General features: G+C 45.9%; 1 protein-coding gene across 5 annotated transcripts in view; it reads left to right on the top strand.

Annotated features, from left to right (window-relative positions):
• LOC127574293 (angiopoietin-1-like) overlaps nt 1-16,411 on the top strand; it is a 122,035-nt gene that overhangs the window by 71,792 nt on the left and 33,832 nt on the right. The window contains exons 2-6 of one of the 5 annotated variants that reach the window (XM_052023185.1): nt 379-534; nt 2,794-2,915; nt 8,125-8,341; nt 10,819-10,832; nt 12,172-12,190. In XM_052023185.1, coding sequence (XP_051879145.1) covers nt 379-534; nt 2,794-2,915; nt 8,125-8,341; nt 10,819-10,832; nt 12,172-12,190 — 528 coding nt within the window. Of the gene's footprint in view, nt 1-378; nt 535-2,793; nt 2,916-8,124; nt 8,358-8,731; nt 8,744-10,818; nt 10,833-12,109; nt 12,130-12,171; nt 12,191-12,475; nt 12,488-15,303; nt 15,376-16,411 lie in introns of all 5 variants that reach the window. The other 4 variants (XM_052023181.1, XM_052023182.1, XM_052023184.1 and 1 more) reach the window with 4 other exon arrangements.

The following is a 16,411-nucleotide window of genomic DNA, read 5'->3' as shown; positions in this document are numbered from 1 at the left end:
CTAGAGGAAGTGCTGAGTAGGTAGATACAATTTTAATGCTTAAAAGACATTTAGATAGGTACATGGAAAGGAAAGGTTCAGAGGGATAATGGCAAGCAAATGGGACTAGCTCAAGTAGACAGCTTGATTGGCATGGACAAGTTGGGCCAAAGGGCCTGTTTCCATGCTGCATACCTATGTGACTATGACAATATTGCAGTGGCTATAATAGGACTGAATTGGCTGTGAAGCACTTTGGGATGTTGTAACAGGGCAGTACAGAAGGCAGGAGGTTTGATGCCAGTAATGGCCCTGGACTTGATCCAGGAAGACGGGGCTCCTGCCACAGTATAGGCCAAGGGTCCAACTCTCTAATAGTGTTCAAATGACTCTCCACAGCTGGAGACCTACATCCAAGACAACATGAAGAGCGAACTGGCCCAGCTACAGCAGAACGCTGTGCAGAACCACACAGCCACCATGCTGGAGATTGGCACCAGTTTGCTGAGCCAGACCGCTGAGCACACACGCAGACTGACAGACGTCGAGACGCAGGTACGGCCCGTGAGATGGGGGAGTGGGTGGGTGATTGCAGAGAGTGAACAATGAGAGGGGGCTGGGTTCTGTCTTCTTTTGCAAGTGGCACAAGGGACCGGTTTACACTTAAACTGGGCCAGAATAATACACAGCCTTACACACCTCATTCCAAGTTAAATAAAAGCTCTCAAGAAAAAATTTCCTGGCAGTGTTCAGTCAGGACTGACTGATTCTTGTAAATACATCACTGGTATCTTTATCTGGTTACGGCATGTTGTAAGAATTTTGTTTAATTAGGTTTGAAAGAGTGAATCGGCCCTTGGCACTGAAACAAAGCTACAGGAAACGTCAATAAATAGTTTAATATCATTCTGTTTCAGAGGGTCCTCCGCTGAGGAGTGGGGCGATTCTCTGCCTCTGAGTTAAAGCCAGGCAGTCATCATTTGCAATGACTGGGTGTTAGGTTTGGGCTTGATGGGGTTGGGTGTCATTGGTTTAAAATGGGTTGTCCCATTAAACTAGTACCCCATTCTTGAGATGGTGGTTCTGCATCTGGAATCTCCACTGAGACCTAAAGGTGACCCTCAGCTTTCATTCCCAATGATGTGCTAAGTAGCTCAAAGCATGCACTATGATGAGAAGAATCAAATAAACTGGCACACACACTCGCACATACAGACTCAAAGACCCACACACTCGCACACTCTCACCATCACAAGTACCTCTTCCAACCAGGTCATTCTCTCTTCTCCCCCCTTTCATCGGGCAAAAGATATAAAAACTTGAAAACTCGCACCACCAGGCTGAAGGACAGCTTCTGCCCTGCTGTTGTAAGACTCTTGAACAGACCTCATGTACGATAAAAATGAACCCTAGATCCCCTGATCTACTTCACTGTGGCCCTTGCACTTTATTTGTCTACCTGCAATGTACTTTCTCTGTAACACTATATTCTGCTTTCTGTTATTGCTTTTCTTTTTGTACTTCCTCAATGCACTTATGGTACTTATGTTTTGAAATGTATCTGGATGGCACACAAAACTCAGTTTTTCACTGTACCTTGGCATGTGACGATAATAAACCAACTAACAATTGCAATCACACTCTCACAATCGTACTCACTCTCTCACTCTCTCACACACACACTCTCACACATTCATAGAGTGAATATTTCAGAACATCAATATAGAGTTTCAAGGTTTTGCAGAATTCTGCAATGTTCGGGGTTCCTGAGTGAGTGGCTAATCAGCTGGGAGCATCCCCTGTGAATCATTCCTCGGGACGAGCCTGGAATGCGAGCCTGGGAGGTCACTTTTGCTCTGGGCCCTGAGCTCGAGTCTCTCCTGGGCAGAGATTCCTTTTCCAGGATTCACTGAGTCAAAGCCCAGAGTGGGCGACCAGGTTTGGACACCCAGAGTGTTTTTAAGAGGAATGAACGCACAGTGATCATAGAACTGTACGTCACGGAAACAGGCCCTTTGGCCCATTGGGTCCACGCCAACCATCAATCAGCCATTTCCATTAATCCCATTTTATTCTCCCCACATTCCCCTCAACTACCCCCAGATTCTACCCCTTATCTACACACTGGGGGCAACTTACATTAGCCAGATAACCTACCAACCTGCATGTCTGTGGGATGTGGGAGGAAACCAGAGCATCCGGAGGAAACCCACGTGGTCACAGGGAAAAAGTGCAAACTCCACACAGACAGCACCAGAGGTCAGGATTGAACCTGGTTCTTTGGAGCTGTGAGACACTGAATGGTGGAGCAGGCTCAAGGAGCTGAATGGCTTCCCCCATTCCCTTTCTTTCCACAACACAGATTGGAAATTGAACCGTACGCAAAATATTCCAGATGCTGGAAACCTAAACAAAACTGAAATGCTGGAAATACTCAGCAGGTCAGGCAGCATCCGTGGAGAGAGAAAAACAGGTCAAGGATCTTTTGAGAGAACTGGGAAAAGTGAGAGACAAAGCAAGTTTTAAGTTGCAGAATAAAGGGACAGAGCATAGAGAAGAAAATCTCTGTGCTAGGGTGCGAGGGAGACCAGGAGTGATCTTTTTTAGGGGTGATTGAACTTGCCACTTTGATGGGTAAAACAAACATGGCATTCCAGGTCAATGAGGGGGGTAACTGGGATTGTGCTGTGTACTCTATATTTGCTTTTGTTTAAGAATTACTTTAATCTGTTTCCATTAATTAATGTCCCGGTATGCAATGTTTATGGAAGAATGCTGATTTGTTTTGAGAGAATGATGATTTACTATGCTTAGGTTTTGAATCAAACCTCGCGACTGGAAATCCAACTGTTGGAAAATTCTTTATTCACAAACAAGCTGGAGAAGGAGCTGCTCCTCCAGACCAACAACATCTACCGGCTGCGCGATAAGAACAGGTAAACTTCCCACTGAGCCCCAACCTGAACCACTAACCATGAGGCGCCCAGAAAAGGGCAGACTCCTGAAAGCAAGGCATAAAATTATCACTGGAATGAAAACAGAGAACGCTGGGGAGAGTGAAACAGCATTGAAGGTTTCAGGTCCAAGGGTACATCCACAGTCCTTAAAGGCGACAGGACTGGGCAATAAGGTGGGTAAAGAGGGTGCTCTCCTTTGTGAGGCATGGAGTGTTATGGCAGCGAGTTATACTGGAACTGTGTATTACACATTAGGTCACAGCTTGAGCACAGCTCAGATCAGCATGTTTCAGGAGGGTAAATAAAATTATGAGAGGCAAAGATAGGGTAGGCAGGCAGAATCTTTTTTCTAGGGTAGAAGTGCATTTAAGGCGAGAGGGGGAATGTTTTAAGAAGATGTGCCAGGCAAGTTTTTTTTTACATAGAGTTGTGGGAGCCTCGAATGGGCTGCCAGGGATAGTGATGGAAACAGATATGATAGTGACGTTTAAGAGGCTTCTGGATAGTAAAGTCGAGTTTATTGTCATATGCACAAGTACAGTACATGTATGCACAGGTGTAATGAAAAACTTACTTGCAGCAGCATCACAGGCAGATAACATTAGAGGCACAACATTCAGAAGAAAAACTTAAATTATACAAGACATGAATATGCTGGGAATGGAGGGATATGGATCACGTGCAGGCAGAAGAGGTTTAGTTTAATTTGGCATTGTGTTCGGCACAGACATCGTGGACCCAAGGGTCTGTTCCTGTGCTGTACTGTTCTGTGTTCTATTTTCTGTGTTCTGTGTTTTATCTGACTACCCTGGGGAGAGGGCAGAGGGGGATGTTGCCAGAACTGAAAAGTGTAGCTCTGAGGAAAGGCATGATTTGTTTTCTTTAGAGCGGGGGAGGCTGAGGGAGGATTAAATGTGGTGTGTGAAATGATGAGGGGACTGGATAAAGTAAATGGGAAGATTCTGTTTCCCTTTAGTCAAAAGCCAGGGGAATTGGGTTTAGAGTAAAGGGGTCACAGGAGAGGCGGTGAAAACGTTTGTCACCCTAGGGGTGGGAACTCACTGCCTAAAACGGTGGGAGAGGCAGGACGAATTTAACAGTACTTGACTGTGTACTTGGAACAGTGACCCGCAGACTTATGACCCCAGTGTGGGGAGATGGGCTTAGGCTGGGAAACTCTTTAGAATCAGTCCTGACATGATGGGCTGAATGGCCTTCTTCTGGGCTGTAAATTTTCCATGATTCTAGGATGGGCAATAGCCAGTCAGCAGCTATGGAAAATGGGCCAGAAGTTATTTCACTGTCAGCTGTGGTGTACCTGTTGGAGCTTTGATTACGGGCCTTTTCCTGTGTGTGTGGATCCTGTGTGTTCAGGCTAGTGAACTAACTGTTGCCAGAGCTGTCCTTGCCGTGAAGTAGGCAAGCACGAGTTTAATTCTCGATCAGCAGTGGAGGCAGTAAAGTTACCAGAAGCTCAGAACCAGGCAGCAGAAGAGGCAGTGGAGAAGAAAGGCAGACTTTGACCTTTCAGTCTCAGCACATCCTAAAGTGCCAACTGCCTTTCAAACCTGGTCACTGCTGTAACGTAGGGAAATTTGGCAGCCAGTTTGACCTTGGGGAAAGTCCCACTAACAGCAATGGATAACTGCCTGTTTGGAGGTCAGCGGTTAAGAGATGTTGCCCATGACACCATGAACTCCCTCCTCTTTCTGGAAAAGTACCACAGGATCTTCTGAGTTCACCCGAGACGCTAGGCAGAGCTTCCATTTAATGTCTCATCTGAAAGATGGCACTTCCGAGTGTGCAGCACTCCCTCAGTACTGAACAGGAGTGCCAGCCCAGACTTTGCGCAGTGGAACAAACCCACAACCTCCTGACGTGAAGATGAGGGAGTACCATACAGTGAGCCGGATGAGAGGTGTAAGTGTCAACGTAGATAGTGTATTAGATAACTGTAGAGGGTACTGGAAGGAATAGAGAGGTGTAAGGCTGTGGGGAGTGTTAAAGAGCACTGATGTTTGGGATGTCTGGAGGGCAATTCCCAGCTGGAGACTGGGAGCAACATCATTCCCACCAGCATCAGCCACTGGGACTCCTGTGGGAAACGGGTTAGTTACTGTTGATTAGTGATTATACTTTTAATGCAGTTACAGTGTTGTGGAATCACATAGTACAAGGGAGGCCATTTGGCCTGTCATGCTTGTGTCAGCCCTTTGACTGAGCTCTCCAATTAGTCCCACACCCCTACTCCTTCCCCAGCCCTGCTAATGTCTACTTTGAGTATTTATGTAACACCCCGCTAGACCTGCTCCCACCGCCCTTTCCAGATCACAGCAGCTCGCTACGCTAAAAGTGCACCTCCTCCCTGCTGTATCTTTAGGTAACAATCTTAACTCATGTGTTCTAATCACTGACTGGCCATTCCCCAATGGTTTATGAGGAAGAATAAGTGAATGTGATTGGTTGAACCAAGTTGTGTTTACCTGGATTCTTGATGCCCAGGAAGGCTGGAGATGTGGGTTTTGAACCAATAGGAGGAGGAGTGGGGGTGAGTGAGATAGGGTTGCATCGAAAAGTCACGCTGATGTATTCTAACCAATTCCGTGGCCAGATTTCCCAAACAGGTCATAGGTTATGGTATGGGAGTCCACCTTGCTCCTTGAATCTATGCTGTCCCTGAGTGAAGAAATCTCATCAGTCCCTTTCCCTCAATTCATTGCTCACTGTCCTACAAATTATCCTCTCCAGGTCCCTCTCTGATTCCCAGTTGAAGGCCCCCATTGACTCTCTTCCCCACCCTAGGCAGGGAGTTCCAGATCATCACCACACTCTGAATAACAAAGCTTTTGTTCACACCCCTTGTGAGCTTGCCCAAAACATTAAATCCATGTCTCCTGGTCCTTGCAGTTTGCTGAAGGGAACAGTTTCCCTACACCCTGCCTGAACCTGATCAGTACAGTAGGATAGTTCTATTCCATGGAGATTTGCTTCAAAAGTATATTTCGCACTTGCAGACTGGCCCACGGGGCTGTTAAATATCCATTGGGATATTTAGGGTGAAGCTGGATAAACATAAATGCCAGGAAGGAATGGCAGTGTCTACTGATGAGGTGGAATGGAGGGATAGAAGTATAGTATGGACCAGTTGGACCGAAAGGCCTTGCCCTGCAAATTTCCACCCACCCCAGCAAGTTCCATCATTTGAGTGAAATTTAAATCTGGACTGAAGGGCTTGTAGGGAAAACTTTGGTTGGAATCTTATATTTCCAAAGTTCTCACACTGCTTGACGCCATTAATCAGTCGGTGATCTGAGCCAATAAGCCCTGTGCAACAAGCAACACTGTAAATATCTGGCAGCAATGCAAATATGTTTCTGCTCACTCTGCAAGTGCCTTACACTCCCACCTGTTTTAACTACTTGGGCTGGGAGATTTCCTCAGATCTGCTCAGATGTCACAAGAACTCTAGAAGTTGCCGGCCAGGACATACTACCTGATCTGGGATGTGCTTGTCAGTCTATAGCTCCTAAATCTGCTACGTGAATGGATAGGGAGGCAGAGCTGAACTTTGTCATGTGCTGGACTTCATTGGATAAGAATCACACTGATAAAAAGTTCCCCATTTTCTCCAATTACTGTTGGTTTTCTTAAAGTGGGAAACATGATATTTCCCAATTACAATTGGTTCCTGTCCAGGGTAATTTAAGCAAGTTTGCACATTATTTTGACAGTTGAGAGTTTCGCTCACTAAAGTCATTTCTAAACATTGAACTGAAATCAACATGTTGCTGCTGTGATATCCATTGAAGCTTAGCCTTAATTTCAGCTGTGGTTCACCTGGAACAAAAGGACATTGAGAACTGAACACTTAAATCATTTCCTTACATTTAAGGAAGAACTTCAAATTCTATTGCATCTCGGGACGACAAAATCACTCTCCATCTAATGAAACGCTTTCTAAATCACAGCCGCTGCTGTATTATAGGAGATGATGTGGCCAATTTTGTTTCAAGCAAGATCCCATAAACAACAAGTAATAATAGCCAGGTCATCTATTGGAGAAAAAAGATCTGATGGTATTTTGTTATTTTTTCTTAAGGAGATGGACCAGGGAGTGGTTTGCAGATATATTGTGTTGACGTGCAGTGGAATGTATGCCAGGATGCAGCATGCCTGTCTGTTTACAGATAAAGTAAACACTTCTCTTTATTGAAGCAAAAATAAAACCCCTTCAATGGTATATTTTCCTTCACGAGCTGACAGTTTTTCTTTTGTACATTCGTTTTTTTAGTTCTGGACATCACTGGCAAGGCCAGCATTTATTGCTCAACACTAATTGCCCTTGAGAAGATGGGGCTGAGCCGCCTTCTTGAACCGCTGCAGTCCTTCTGGTGAAGGTGCTTCCAGGGTGATGTTGGGGAGAGAGTTCCAGGATTTAGACCCAGCTGAAGGACTAGCGATATATACTTGGACAGGAAGCTGCAGGTGGCGGTGTTCCTGATGAACTGTTATTTCACAGAATAGGCTGGAACAGGTTAAAAAAGAATCTTTACAACGTGGTCTGTATTACCATTAAGTTCATTTTGTGGGTTAATTTTGTTTGTGAAGTTGCTCTAATCCTTCCATCATTGGGATAGTCCTGCTCTTCATTACAAGCTGTCGTGCTCCCTCATTGCTGGATAATGTTTACTGCTTGATCAAATCACCCAAGACAGTTATAGGGCCATTCTCACATTGCTGTTTACGGTAGCTCTCTGTGTACAAATTGGCTGTTGCGCTGCCTGTATTACAAGAGTGAACACATTATAGAAGGAGACACAAGAGAGACTGCTGATGCTGGAAATCTGGAGCAACACACACAAAATGCTGGAGGAACTCAGCAGGTCAGGTAGCATCTATGGAGGGAAATGAACAGTCAACGTCTCGGGCCAAGAGCCTTCTGAAACTGTTCATTTCCCTCCACAGATGCTGCCTGACCCGCTGAGTTCCTCCAGCATTTTGTGTGTGTGTTGCTCTACATTATAGAAGACATTTCATTGGCTGAGGGCAAGTCGGCTGAAATGGAGATGGTTCTTTTTAATCTTGCGATGGTCTGCCTCTTTGCTATGCCTTCTCCCTATGATGACTCGGTGACAGGCATTTGCTGTGCTTCCTTCCCTGCCCTCAACCCACCCTCACCCACCGTCAGCTTCCTGGAGCAGAAACTCCTGGCAATGGAAGGCCAGCACAAGGAAGAGATGGAGAGCCTGAAGCAAGAGAGGGGGAGCCTCCAGGACCTGGTGGTCCGGCAAAGCCGCCTGATTAACGAGCTGGAGACGCAGCTGGGCTGGGCCACCATCAACAACACCAGCCTGCAGAAGCAACAGAAGCAGCTCACCGAGACCGTGCACAACCTCCTCCAACTGGTCTCACGGGGATCAGGTGAGCAGACTTTCCTTTTGTTCAAAAATATACTTTGCTCATGAAAAATATTTACAGAAAATACAATATCATCAGTGTGCATCTTCCTTTCATTATGCCATCAAACCAATATGTACCATTAATTAGTAATTGGTTTACTATTGTCACATGTACTGAGATACAGTGAAAAGCTTTTGCTTGCGTGCCATCCAGACAGATCATTGCATACATAAGTACATCGAGGTAGTACAAAGGGAAAAATAACAGAATGCAGAATATAGTGTTACAGTTACAAAGAAAGTGCAGTGCAGGTAGTCAAATAAGGTGCAAGGGCCACGATGAGGTAGATTGTGAGGTCAAGAGTTTATCTTTATTGTATAAGAGGTCCATTCAAGGGTCTTTACAAAGCATCTTTGCCACTCACGTTTTCCCTTTAAACAATACACCCATGAAGTGTTTGCGGGTCTGTTACACAGGTCCCAGCCCCTCAGTGTCCAGTGGCAGCAGGAGTCTAGACTGTTGTCCTTCCCCACAGCCACTCCGTTGGCTGCACCAAGCTTCAGTGCATTCCTCAGCATGTACGCCTGCCCTCTGGAATGCGAGAGTCTGCAGCATTTGACTTAGAGATGACTTGCTACATGGGAAGGCCAACAAGATTCAGGCAGACCAGTGTGTCAATGCTAATTGTCAACAGCGATAGTGCTTCTCCAGAGGGGATTGCAGTCCACTGGGGGATTCTCTTGCCCTATCTGGTGGGGATGAACCCCTATAAACACAACAGCTTGTATTTATATAGCACCTTTTAACATAGCGAAATTCACAGGACTGATAGCCAACATTTGACATGGAACCACACTGGGATCTAACAGGTTAAAGAGATTGTTTTAAGGAATGTCTTCAAGAAGCAGGGAGTTTGATGAAGGAATTCCAGCAGCTGATTTCATTGCTGCGAGTGGGGGAGTGCTTGGATCAAGGATGAAGAGGTGAGGATTAAAGCAGAGATCTTGGACATAGCAGGGGGCTGGTAGAAGCAGAGAGAGGGAGGGAGGAATTCAAAAGCAAGGATGGGAAATTTAAAACTGAGGCTTAGCCAGTGAGAGTCAGCAGAACGAGGGTGATGACCATTGTTGAACTAGTCCAATTCTGGATCACTGCTGCCTCTCAGGTGAGTCGGAACTATGTAAAGAGCAGGAGAGTTCTCTCCCGTGTTACAGGCGATGTTTGTCACTCAGCAAGAAAGAGTCACCGTCGCATTGCTGCTTGTGGGATCTTGCTGTGCGTAGATCGGCTGCTGTGTTTCATCCATTACAACAGTGACTATGTTTGAAAAGTACTTGACTGGCTGTAAAGTGTGTTGGGACGTCCTGAGCTTGTGAAAGGAGCAGGAGAAGTGCGGTTCTCCTATTCAGCAGGTTGGCATCACCTTAACCCACGAGCTCTGCAGTGAATCTCCTGTTCTCCCTAGCACTCTGACCACCCACACTGCAGTCTTTGCATCTGACCTATAATTCTGAACAAGGACTTCTAAGCAGTGGGTGTGTCAGTGTAACTCTCCAGCCTCACCACTCACCTGCTGCCTCAGGCTTTCAGATCACAGTCCTGGGAACACATTAGTAACTTTGGGTTCCATGCAGCGCTGCCAACTCTGGTTCATCACATGACCCCTGCTTCCAATGGCTCCACACCCCTGCACTCCGACCTGTGGTTGTCCAACCATACTTGCAGAGCCTTGCCTTCCTATGGCCAATCAGAAAGCAAAATGTTTCCTTATTTTCCATTTCCTCGTTACCCATTGGATGGGTAATGAGGAAATGGAATAACAGTCTTATTACTCCTTCCCCCTGCACCCCAATTTATATAACCAAGAATCTGAAGTACTCAAAGAAAATAGTTAAAGATGATATTTTAAATGCCGATGATTTTTCTCAGTGTTTTCCCTGACACCAGCATCCTGGGGTTTAAGTTTCATCTTCTGTCGACCGCAGGATAATCTTACCATGTACCCACTTCTGTGGCCAGGGGCACTCATTCTCCCCAGCTGCCAGTGTCATGCCATCACAACCCTGCAGTCTGTTGTCAGGATGGCTGTTCCAATGCGCTCCCGAGGGCAGTCCCTCTGCTTGCCTGGTGCATCAGTTTCAGGCCTGAACCAGTGTTGCATCAAAAACATTATCCTGCTCTGCATGACCAACTTCTGCTTCTATTTCTCCTTTCCCTCCCTGCTTGTCTTTTTCCTAGATTGAGGTAAATGAGGAATGAGTCACTTCTGGACTGTAGGATTGAGTACCCCTTGTGCTGGCTGCCACTCTCTGGGGCCCCCATGACCTGGAGCCCCAGTCCTTGGAGCTCCACTCACTGACCGTCTTCACTTGTTCCACACTCTCACTGTCCAGGTACGCTCTTCTCACCAAGAACAGGAAAAATCCCATCTGGCTAATTAGTACTCAGTCAGTCTGTTCTCAACCATCGAGAGCGATGGAAGGTGTCGTCAACAGTGTTATCAAGGGGCACCTGCTCACCCATCGAAGCCCAGATTAGGTTGTGCCAGGACCGCTCAGCTCCAGACATGGACCAAGGATTGCAGAAGGTGACTGTCCTTGACGTCGAGGCAGCATTGAGTAAGGGATCCAGAAGTCCTAGTGAAACTGAAGTCAATGGGCTTCAAAGGAGAAAACACTCCAGTGGCTAGAGTCAGACCTCACACAAAGGAAGATGGTTGTGGTTGTTGGAGGTCAAACACCCCAGCCCGGGACATCACTGCAGGAGTTCTTCAGGGCCTTGTCCTGGGTTCAATAATCTTCAGCTACTTCATCATTAATCTTCCTCCCATTTTAAGGTTAGAAGTGGGGATGTTTCTGATGGATCCATGTCGACCAAGATGCCTATCCAAGCTAGCGCCATTTGCCTGTGGTTGGCCCACATTCCTCTAAACTTTTCCTATCCATGTACCTGTCAAACTGGCTTTTAAAAGTTGTTATTGTACCTATCTCAATCACTTCCCCTGGCAGCTCATTCCATATGCACCACCCTCTGGATGAAAGCTGCCCCTTGGATTCCCATTAAAACTTTCCCCTCTCACTCTAAACCTACACCCTCTAGTTCTTGATTCCCCAACTCTGGGGAAAGCGACTGAGTGCATTCTCCCTGTCTCCTCCCATCATGATGTGCAATGTTCGATTCCATTTGCAATTTCAACAAGTGAGAGTCGAGCCATCTACCAATGGCATTCAATGGCATTTCTATTGCCAAGTCCCTCATCATTAATATCCTAAAATCCTCCATTGACCTGAAATTTAACTGGACCAACCACATAAATACCAAGGCTACAAGAGGAGGTCAGAGGCTGGGATTCCTGCGGCGAGTGACTCACCTCCTGACAACCCAAGGACTTTTTGCTAACTACGAGGCAGCTCAGGAGTGCGAAGGAACACTATCCACTTGCCTGGGTGAGTGCAACTCCAAATTTCAAGAACTCAACCCCCTCCAGGACAAAGCAGCCTGCTCAATCGGCACCTCATCCACCCCCTCCATCCTAAACACTCACTCCCTCCATCACTGATGCACAGTGGCTGCTGTGTGCTGTCTACAAAATGTACTGCAGTTACTCGCCCAGGCTACTCCAACAGTATCTCCCAAACCCATGACCTTTATCACCAAGAAGGATAAAGGAATCAGGTGCACTGGAACACCATAATCTGCAGGTTCCCCTCCAAACCACACACCATTGGTAATAATCACTGGTTCTTCATCATCACTGGATCTAAATCCAGCAGCTCTCTCCCCAAACCACCCTGTGGGAGTACCTTCACTGGAAGGACTGCAGAGGTTTAAGAAGTGGTTCACCACCACGGCCAGTTAGGGATGGGCAATAAATGCTGGCCTTAGCAATGGTGCCCAGATCTTGGCAAATGAATACATTTAAAGATGTAGACACAAGAGATTCTGCGGATGCTGGAACCTGGAGCAACACACACAAAATGCTGGAAGAACTCAGCAGGTCAGGCAGCATCTATGGAGGGAAATAAACAGTCAACATTTCTGATCAAGACTCTTCATCAGGACTGGAAAGGAAGAGGGCAGAAGCCAGAATAAGAAGCTTGGGGGAAGGGGATTCTGACTTCTGCCCTCTTCCTTTCCAGTCCTGATGAAGGGTCTCGACCCAAAATGTCGACTGTTTATTTCCCTCCATAGATGCTGCCTGACCTGCTGAGTTCCTCCAGCATTTTGTGTGTGTTGACATTTAAAAATGTGTCCATCATCCTGTCCCTCACAAAATTTTATCTCAATCCTCAAATCACTTTCTCCTACATTTTTCACTGCTTTTCCATTCAAATATCAGACTATTTTTCTGAACGATAAGTGCATTTCTCTAGCACCTTTCACAACTTCACAACATCCCCAAGATCTTCCCATCCAGTGGAATATTCTTGGAGTGCACTCACTGTGGTAGCATTGGAGACACTTCTGTCAAACCTGGAGATGTTTTGCTACCTTACCGGTGCTAGACAAATGTAAGTTATCCCTGTTGTGCCCTCTAACTTCACAGGGCAGTAAGGTGGGAGCAGGGTTCTCATGGAACCTTTGAACACTTCCTTAACCCACCAGTCTCCATGAAGTGAAGGGAATTGTCGTTGCCTTTGTTCTAGAGTGGCCCTTCATCGGTGAACTGAAATTGGATCCTGCTGTGCTCAAATTAACCATCCTGTTTCTTATACTGTAGCAGTGAATCTGTTTCAAACATGAGTTCATTGGTTCTGGGACATCCTGAGGTCACAAAAGTTCCAAATGAAATGCGGGATTATTCTGTCTATAAATAGCCGTTGCATACCAAGCCTACTTTTGCTGCCTAAAACTGCAACCTAATAGATTAATAATAGGATTGTACCTGCTTTTAAAACAGCAGCTAGAACTAACCATTCTCCATCTGCACATGGTGTGTGGTTTGACTGACAGGCTGGTCATTGAGAACCGTAGCCCTGTGGAGCAATTGAAGTCAGAGGAACCATTATTTTAAAAAAACAAATTCACATTAAATAACATCACTCAACATCAGTGTTGAGTTGCCAGCACTATAATAACAACAGGATGTTCTGTGCATTGGTGTTGACTAAAACATGGAAGAGTTGTAGTGGGTGAGATCCCACTAGTCTGATGAAGTATGATTAGAAAAAGCTGCATTCCTCCAACACTTGCCATAGCAATGCCCTTGGTTAAAAAGCTCCAAAGTCAACCCCACTGTTCCTGTGTATATTTAAACTCTTGTGTTCTTTAAAATAACAGAAGACATGACATTGTATCCATGCTGGTCAAATGTCAGGGGGATTAATGCAGTCAATCCAGTGAAGTCCCACAGTAGGATGTACACACACAGCGAGTGGCAGGGAAGGGAGGGGGGAAGGGAATCGCAGGAGGGGAACTGACATGTTAAGGATCAGAACTGGAGCCAGAAAGAGAAATGGAAAAGCTGGAAGAACCCAGGGGCTAAACCAGCATCTGTGGAGGCAAACGGATGGTTGATGTTTCGGGTCAAGACCCTGCATCATTTTGTTCAAGTGTTTGGTTCCAGATTCCAGCATCTGCAGTCTCTTTTATCCAGTTAGAGAAATACAAGTACAACAGTGAAGGGGAGGGTGTGACACAGGCAGACATTCAGGGGAAGGATGAAGACACAGACAGGGACAAGCACAGGAATTCGAGGAGGCCACATTAAATGGAGTCAGATTATGTCATCGAACATATAGAACATAGAACAGTACAGCACAGGAACAGGCCCTTCGGCCCACCATGTCTGTGCCAACCATGATGCCAATCGAACAAATTCTATTTGCCTGCAAATGGTTTATATCCCTCCATTCCCTGCCTGTTCATGTGCCTGTCCAAGTGCCTCTTAAATGTTGATGTCATATCTGATTCTACCACCTCATCTGGCAGTACTTTCCTGGCACCTACCACTCTCTGTGTAAACAAAAACGTGCCTTGCAAATCTCCTTTAAACTTCCCCGCTCTCATCTTAAACACATGCCCTCTAGTATTTGACATTTCCATTCCTGGGAAAACAACTCTGACCTACCCTATCTATGCCTCTCATAATTTTGTAAACTTCTATCAGGTCTCCCCTCAGCCTCTTATGCTCCAGAGAAAACAATCTGAGTTTGTCCAACCTCTCCTTATAGCTAATACTCTCCAATCCAGGCAAATTCCTGGTGAACCTCTTCTACACCATCTCCAAAGCCTTCATATCCTTCCTGTAATGTGGTGATCGAAACTGCACACAGTATTCAAGTGTGACCTAACCAAAGTTTATACAGCTGCAATTTCTGCACATCCTTAATGTGATTCGTGATCACTGAGGGAGGGTGTATCCTTGAAGCCCGTTCCCTCTCCCCAAGCACTGTGCATGTTCCTTGGCAGCACAGACACAAGGAACAAGACAATTCACAGGTGAGAGATTCAACTCGCACCCTCCTATACACACGAAGAGCTGGTAGGAGGTGGTGGAGGGACCTGGAGTTGACGGGGGTACCAGTTGCCCCATTAATGCCCAATCCCACAGTGCAACTTTGGGGGTTGTAAATGGCCAAACAGGAAGATCTGGCACAAGTCTGCTGGGAGAGAAAACTGAATCACTTCTGCTTCCACTTTGGGTGATGAAAGAAACTAGGTTACTGATCACTGGCACACCATAGATCAAGGGAGACCCATTGAGTGACTATGGTATGTTTGCTGTACACTAGTTGTATAGCTACTGTACAAACTTAATTCATTTACCAAAAATAAACCTGTATATTCATATTTCCTTACGATATAGGAGGCCATTCAGCCCATCAAGTCTGCACCGGCTGTCAGAGCACTCCTGTCAGTCCCATTCCTCACATATTTCCCTGTAACATTCTCTCTCAGATGCCCGTTAACTCCCCCCTCCCAATTCTCCCACCACCCACTCACACTAATGGGTAATTCACAGTAGTCTGTTAACCTACCAACTGGCACGTCTTTGGGATGTGGGAGGAAACCGGAGCACCTGGGGGAAACCCACACGGTCATAGGGAGATCATACAAACTCCACACAGACAGCACCGGAGATCAGGATTGAAGCTGGGTCACTGGAGCTGTGAGGCAGCAGCATTACCTGCTGCACCACTGAGCTGCCACAACCAAGCTCAGGGACTTTCAGACTTGGCCTTCCCTTGGCCAGAAACTATTCTCTTTTGAAAGTCTCACCTGCTGCCATTGAATTTAGCAGACAGCAATGATGCACAGATCTCTCTCACTGTCACAGTTGCTGAGGTTTCCCAGAGTGGTCATCCCTGCAATCAGTCAATCCGTGTGCCATTATCATTTCCAGATGTTGAGATCTGTGAATAAACAGGGGCATAGTGATTGACACAGAGCACAGGGGAGGAGAAATCCCTATTCATGTTATATAATAAGCATGGCTTTTATGTGTCAATGTTTCTAATAACTCTGCTTTGAGGCATGCTGAAGGCTGACTTCTGCCTTATCTGGAAAGTGCCAATAGCAGCAGTGCTTGTGAGGTACCTCACCAAACCCCTGGTGCTGATGAATCTGCTCAGATTAGGGACATCTAAGGAGCAGAAAGGACCCCGCTGACTCTTCATCATTTATCTTCCTAGTTTAAATAGGCATAAGTAAATTATTTCTCTTTCTATTATGCTTCATGGAGAGAACAGAGCAAATATTTTTTTAAATAAACTTTAGAACAGGATATTCTTACATTCTTGCAGCTAAGAAGTTGAGAATGGTTCCACTCTCTTCCATACACAGCTAATATTCTCCAATATTATGTTATTTCAAAGTGAAATAAATCCATTTGTAGTCTTTCAGATTCTATACCTGTGAGAGACCCTCCACCAAATCCCACACAGCAAGTAGTAGCTCCCTGTGCAACACTGCTTCATTATTCAATGCCAAATAATGTCTAAAGAATCATCAATGGACAAATCCCACACAATGGACCGAGGGTCAGTTGATTTGCTGAAGTCGTGGAGAGGATGTATCACTCCACTGCCGGGGTGAGGTAGCATATTAATTCTATCAACATTATCCCAGTCCCA

Source organism: Pristis pectinata, chromosome 9 (assembly GCF_009764475.1).
Source record: "Pristis pectinata isolate sPriPec2 chromosome 9, sPriPec2.1.pri, whole genome shotgun sequence".
Lineage (NCBI taxonomy): Eukaryota > Metazoa > Chordata > Chondrichthyes > Rhinopristiformes > Pristidae > Pristis > Pristis pectinata.
Note: the sequence above shows the minus strand (reverse complement) of the source record. Positions and strands in the feature narration are given on the sequence as shown.